Source organism: Hyposmocoma kahamanoa, unplaced genomic scaffold (genome assembly GCF_003589595.1).
Source record: "Hyposmocoma kahamanoa isolate Upper Pololo Valley unplaced genomic scaffold, ASM358959v1 65, whole genome shotgun sequence".
In the NCBI taxonomy this organism is placed as follows: domain Eukaryota; kingdom Metazoa; phylum Arthropoda; class Insecta; order Lepidoptera; family Cosmopterigidae; genus Hyposmocoma; species Hyposmocoma kahamanoa.
In genome coordinates, this window is record NW_020653853.1 from 13,241,253 (window position 1) to 13,248,716 (window position 7,464).

At 34.9% G+C, this 7,464-nt stretch overlaps 1 protein-coding gene across 7 annotated transcripts in view; it reads left to right on the forward strand.

Annotated features, from left to right (window-relative positions):
- Window positions 1-659: 659 nt before the first annotated feature.
- LOC113231223 (protein split ends) overlaps window positions 660-7,464 on the forward strand; it is a 99,630-nt gene continuing 92,825 nt past the window's right edge. For 3 of the 7 annotated variants that reach the window (XM_026465434.1, XM_026465437.1, XM_026465438.1), the window contains exon 1: window positions 668-1,019. In XM_026465434.1, coding sequence (XP_026321219.1) covers window positions 937-1,019 — 83 coding nt within the window. In that variant the 5' untranslated portion in view covers window positions 668-936. Of the gene's footprint in view, window positions 1,020-7,464 lie in introns of all 7 variants that reach the window. The other 4 variants (XM_026465433.1, XM_026465436.1, XM_026465435.1 and 1 more) reach the window with 2 other exon arrangements.

Here is a 7,464-nt window from a genome sequence, read left to right on the forward strand (position 1 = left end):
TTAAAGTTAAAAGAATTTTCATGAATCAAACTACATAGGTGTATATAACATGCGCATATAAAGTGTACGTGGGTATATAGTTTCATTTACGATGGAATAAATCTAGGAATAAATAAATTAAAAATAAAATATAGAAGTAAAAAAATATGTTGATGATTTCCCTAAAAAGCCGGATTATTTTTAGAGCGTCAACACCGCGTTCTTAGGACTGTAAGTGCGAGAGAGATAGATATACAAATATAGAAAGAGAAAGGCTATTCTTAGGGTACGCTGGCCAGCGGAGCGCTATTTTGCGGCATTCGTCATATTTTATTTCACCTTTTTCTCATTAAATTTTAATGTTTTCTTTCTAGAATTACTAAAATTTACATATTTTTAGTTATTTTGAAAGTAATTTCTTCGTCAATAATCGCCAAACATCCATTATTCGATCATGACCGGAACATAAATAGGAATTAATAATTGTTAAACATCGTCTATTCTTTCAGTGACCAGATAAACTTTAGGAAGTTATAATATATTAGGATTTGAGTAGTGTTTTCTATAACAAGTCATTGATGTGTATTTGAGTTGGGGTATATTTTTGTTGGGCACCCTACTCCACTTTGCGCGGCAGCGGTCAGAAGGCGGAGCTTATCGGCAAACTCGCGTCCAAGCTGGCTTCACTGTCAATTCGAGAGCTGCGAAGAGTACGCTCGCGTCTATTACGTGGTGTGTTTATAGTGAGGAGTGGATTTTGTGATGAGATTATCGAATATCGTGAAGTGAAAGATAGTGTTGTTATACCAAGAGGTGAAACTGATGTGGTTAAAACATTTTCTAATGTGTATTTAAGTGAATAATAAAAATGTGTAAAGCACCGTCGAGTGCAAAATTGATTTTTGCCACGTAGTGACGCGAACGGGTAATGATTCCTAATGTGGAGTTCGAAGCAAGATGGTTAGAGAGACTCGGCATCTGTGGGTTGGAAATTTACCCGATAACATTCGTGAAGATCGAATAAGGGAGCACTTCAAACGGTAACTACCTTTTGTTTATATTATACTTTTGACTTTATTTATTTTCAGATTCAAGTTTATATCTTGCTCCAGAACCTTAGAATGACAGGAAAATCTTAATTCAACATCCCAGGCCAACAAACGTGATTCTTTTTACGTTGCTTCTATTTTTGCTGTTTTGTTTACATTATTCTTGTTTGCAAATTTTGTGTTTTTGTTTACTGTAAACTTAAAATGTTGTGTAACAGTGGTGTTCTTTACTTATCTAGCGGTATCCACCTACTAATTGCTAAGAAATGCATCCGAAGTCCTTAAATCCAACTTTACACAATTACACTATATTCAAGCCTAAAATACTAATTGATTGTCTCGCCGGTTCGTGAATATTCCGTATAAGTAGATACTTACTCTAGGCTATCATATCTACGCAGAGATATTCTCATGTCTACCACTTCGCCGGGCGAACCGGCACGTCAATAGCGGCGTGTTGCAATGCAACATCGCAAGATCGAGTCTCCACCGAGCTGCTTTCCACCAAGCTTGTTTTGTGACAAAATATGTGGGTTGATACTGGCGTAGGTGTAATGATCGTAAGCATTCGTAGGCAAGCAAAGCTGCACGGGCGTGTTTCAAACAGTCATAAATATTGAAAAGCAAGAATTTGTTATATGTGTACATTGAGTTTCAGATACGCATACGAACAAGTTATGCCATGCCTACTGTTAAAGTAGTGTTTAGAGATCATTATTTTTCTTAAAAGAATCGATGATGATATGAAATCGTTTTTATGCATTTGTTAATCTATAACATGTTTACATATTGTTTGCTGTGTTGTATAAACAATATTCGTATCAAGACAGTTATTCATGCATGGTATGCAACCCAAAATAATGACATTCATAAATGTTTTGAGAATTCGTAGGTGACTAGGTTTTGTCCTCAACTAAAATTTATACAAATAAACTTAGCTTACCCAAAGAATAAATAAAAATAAAATTATAGTAAAAGCGACGTTGCCATATTTCTCCTGAGTAGGATCTGGGTTTTGATATAGAGTACCCTCCGTTTAGCAGATGTTTTGTTGTCTCACCCTTGCTTTGTTGTACACGTCTATTAGTGGGTATACCATTGTGACACACTGCGCTGCGTAAAGGCTCGAAAAAACCATTGCTTGTAGAGAATAGTATAAACGTCAGTAGAGTATGAAGTAACACTCTTTACGGAACGAGTTTTACCCTAAATTTTCACGAATAAAATCGTTCACATTACTAATTGTTGTAGTAACATCATTCATTATTGTCTAAGACTTTTTCGGATATCACCGAAAAACCGAGTGTTGAGCTGTGTAGCAAATTCACTGGAAAGTCGAAATTCTTCTTTATTCTCTTCAAAAGGAGGTTTGACACTTAGCCTCGAAAATTTTCAGTGAAGCAAAGGAATTTTGTCACTAAAATTCATTTGGTGTCCTTATGCTTTTTATAGTTACGATTAGAAAAAATTCATATTGGTAGAACTGGGGGTGAATGGGACAAAATACCACTCATTTTGTGCCGTACAAATTTAGTTTCAATGTTCCACACCTTCACAGATCGGATCTACCGAGGTAAACTTCACTGCGCTACTCTGCTCTATTTTCAGTGCACTACTCTACTCCATTTTCGTGCGCGCGGAAGTGAATGATACATTCAAGGAAATTTTCCGAAAACAATTTGTATAATTAATGAACAATTCAGAACATGTTTGACAAGAAAAAGTTACGCTAACTGCTTACATATAATATTATGACGCAGTAAATGGTTATAGCTTTTGGCACCAATTTTGGTTTTGGTTTACAGTAAATTAGTATTATTGATATTGTGCAACTGTCGCAGACCCATATTTACTAGTCATGCGTCACAATAATAGCCTGGTTAGAGTTGAGTGAAGATTCCTTTATCGTTATTTTATCGTATTTCTCTGCCGGATAACACACGTCTAAGTCTTCGCATTTTAAATTTAGAATTCCGACCATCTCTCTTTGATTGCTTTGATTGGGAGTGTTATAAGTCTTGTACAATCCAGGCACAGTGCATTTGACTATACGCGGCCTCCAATAAAGCATTGCACTCTGCTTCAATCTAGTATTATTTCTGATACTAAGAATAATAAGTATGAAGTAACATAAAAAAATTAACAACCATACACGAGGAAACATTTTGTGCATATCATTCGGATCTAGTATCTATAATATTTAACACAGATTTGACAAAAAACGTTCATCATCGTAGTTCAAGCATTAGAAACGTTTAGTTACTTTTTTGTTTAACACGAAATTGCCTTATGATTGTGTATAAATTGTTTACAGTTTTATGAATTTTATTGAGGAGCGATATGAAACGATCGAGTATGAAATGTCGACTCGAGACAGCAGAGGTGCGACATTGTGGTGCCAGACAGGATCGCTAGTTTTAATATTCCATAGCTCTTTCAGAATATCTTATACAACATAGAATATGTTACAAAATAAATAACCTAGTTCCTTCTCAGGATTTCAAATTCATTCTTTCAAAGAATGGGCTCTGTTCGAACCTGAGTTTTTTTTTACTAAATGAATCAGCCAGAATTAGCTCGACCTTGCAGAACTTTGAGTGTATCTACGATTTTAAAAGTAAAGTTCCGCGCACAGCGTCTCCATCGACATTGGCGCCGCTTTAATGACGCTACAATAAAGCGTTGGTGTGTATTTTGCGCTATAGAAATGTACTAGAGCGTACTGGATATTAACGCGTCGCGTCGTCACGGAACTGTACGATTACGCTCCAAAATATTTTTACTATACGGAATACAGATGCTCTGCCGTGGCGTCACTGGAGACACTGCAGATTTGAACTGAGCCCAGTGACTGTCATAAAAATGTGGAGTCGAAATGTTTAGATCATAGTACATTGAGGTCCCGTTGCTTTTTAGTCCACGCGTAATGAAACTACGATGTAGTAAAATTATGTACTTAGTACCCTAAACTGTATGAGGTTAGCATTTCCTGACTTGAAATAAACGCCTATTGAAAATTTAATTTTCACAAGGCGGAAGATATATTATGTTGGATTGATTTCTTTAGGTACCTAATGTTTCCTTTTTACAAATATTTCAGTAGAGGGTACAACACAATATGCTTTTAAAGACAATTTAGTTATCAACGATATTGGTCGTCACTTTTAAGATTCCAAAGTCAAACAAGGTAGATACTTTACTCCTATTTATATGTCCATTCGTCTGCGCGTGTTTGGCACCCCTATAACTTTCGAGTCTATGTACAGTAAGTACATATTGCTAGGAAATTTTGCGCGAAGATGGATCTTATTAAACCAGAAATAAAGCAATTTCTGAAAAAATGTTATTTCTGAACATTTATCAGGGACTATGTATTATTTACATTACATGATTGTCTGAAAATTAATTCTTAGGAAGCTTTGAAGGCGTCGCGTAGTCTTCCGGTACTTATAAAACTTATTGAATGCACAAAACTTGATTATTTTTATTAATTTATATTAATAAATTAGGACTATGGAACCTTGTTCATTCGCGACTGGTCCTGTACTCTCGTCTTCCGTCTGTCGTCCGTCCGAAACAATTACTGTCAAATAAGTAATACGTGATCAAATTAAAAGACGCATGATGCGAATGAAACTTCATACTTTACAGTGGCTTTTAATTTGGTTGGGTAAATTATTTAACAGTAATTATGTCGGACGAATGTTGGACGGAGAATGTGAGTAGATCCCCAGATCTCCATTATAAAAGTTTTTCATGTTTAGTAGATACCTTGAAGTGTTATGTAAACATCTTAATCTATTAGTGGATCATGGCGAGGGAGCCACAGAACGGAAGGGAATTACTTGCGTAGGTGGGTTGTAAAGGTTTAATTTGTTGCAGACAATTGATGTTTACTCACTGACCCATGTCTTCTCGTGCTAGGTCTCCCTCAACTTTTGCTAAATAGAATTTAAAGTTGTCGTTCTCGTCTATATTATTTGATTATGATTAATTAAAATTTCATTTTAATGTTAGACTGTAGATGACGTCTACTGCAGAACATAGACATCATGTTATTGTAGAATACTAGTTTTAATCGTTTTATATAAAATATTTATTGAGTTAGTAGCCCTTTGGAGTGAGTAGAGTGTGTTAAATCGAAAACACCGTGTAATAAATAGCAGTGATAGAGATGGGTCATGGATAAATATAATTGGGATAAATATCCATTTTCACTCAGTATTTATCCAAAAATGTAGATAAATATTTTAAATCGTGGTTTATTATTTATATTTAGTAAAACAAAGTATATTTTTAAGCTTAATTGTAAACATTGATACGTACGCAGTAGACCCCAAGACCATAAAGTTGGGTCGCACTTTATTAACGCAGTATATGTTAGCTCAAGGGTTACAGTTAATTTGATAACTTTCTGTCAATCGAATTTTCTATACCAGCGAAGTTTTTTGTTGATAAAAGTTTAGGTGAGTATGTTGCAATTGGTTTACATTCCTACCATTAGTGAGATGTTATCGACTCGAAAAACGTAGGTACTGAAACAGTATTGTTACATAAAACAATGGCAAAATGAGAAGTAATCGTACGTAATCATTTAATAAAAAACTAATTCTAATGAATTTTATTATAAAAAACAAAAAATAATTATCTATATTTTAGGATAAATACTCAGTGAAATCGGATATTTATCTTTTGACGGATATTCATCGGGTAAAAACCCATCTCTAGCAGTGACTGACAGACCGCGTATAGGTCGATTTCATTGAAGAAATTAAAATAGCACTTTTGGAGTGATTTTTGTTAAACCTTTTTTCTTTCGCTTGCAAGGTTTTAATCCTACAAATAAATAAAAATAAAGTACCTACATTATTATAAAACAAATACAAATATAGATACAAATATTTCTGTGAAATCAAACAAATACGAAATTTTGGGTCACTCGAATGAATTTGGGATAATGCTAATGATTTTCTCATAGACCGAAATGATAGATTATGACACACTGATGAAAAATGATTGTTAACACAAAGCCGGCCGTTCACAAAAAACATTTATAACGTGTTTCAAATATAAGGAACTTTTTCTTTTTTTCTTCTCAAAGCTAGACTTTGAATAGGTCTAAATTGTAGTTTTCTGGTAGTGTATTCCTTTCCTTTGCCGTGTATTAAGGAGGAAGCATTGAAGGAAGTGCGCATGACTGGTGTAACTATGACATTAACAAGCAAAGATGAGGTTGGATGATAAATCCAAAACCAGTCCAAAACTAAAAAAAATATCCTCAATGTGGTCACCTATCAGCTGAAAAACACGTCGGTTGGTCAGAGTGAGGTACGCCTGTTTTAGTGTCATTAAACCTGATCCTATTCGTGTCTCCTTATTCGGAAACAGTTTTTAGACGTACGGCACGGGATTTCGACACACTACTGGCTGCCACTCTCCTATCTTTTGCGTATTCAAAAATATCGAAAAACACAGCAGGTTATTGATGTTCTCTCTCTCACTCTCACCATGTTCGCTATTGTGACAAAATTTTAAAATGGCGGTTTTATCATTCGAATTTGACGACTTATTGTAGATATAATAGTTATATCGCAGCGACATGCTACGCATACTGATATTTTAACAATCAGAAAGCATTATACATATCTATTATTTTATGTAATTTTTTAAACACCGAGTGAACGCTTCAATGCTATAGTTAATGGCGCATGAGACGACTCCCGCTTTGCATCGTGAGTGCAACGCGAGTTTATGCGAGTGTGTGCGTCCGTACACGGCACGCGGCGGGTGTGTACATAGCCGCACTGCTACGTTTTTATGATGTTATTATACTTGTCTTATACTACGTCAATACCATCTAGAGCACATCTTTTTCGCGACATGCCTCACAACATTACAGGTGAAGTCTGCGTTAGAAATGTAAATATGTAAAGGCATCTTTTTATGACTTTCGTATAAAATGTTTAATCATTAATCATAAAATTTAACACTAAAGAAAGTGACGCGAATAACATTTGAATACATTTTTGATTTTCAAGGTGTAAAGCATTACGGAACATTGCGTTAAGTGCTTGGATTTTGAAGTCCCTTTTGTCTAATTGATGTACAATAAGTTTATAAGACTATATAACATACTTCTTAATTAGATAGGTGGATACACAAATTAACAGAATTTTGTTACAAGCATTGAAATTCGTATTTGAGTTAGATTCTTGCTAATACAGTGATGGGCAGGCTTACCCACTATGAACACTCCAATCTGATTGAAACCCTTTCTGGCGTGTGCGAAGGGTGAAAGGTGATGCGGCATGGGCTTTCGTTACTAGGCGATTTCTAATTGAGATTACACTAATGATACGAAAAATGTGAACATTTCTTAAAACACATTAGTTTATAGTAAATTGGAAAGTTACGGTAAATGATTGACATAAAAGTT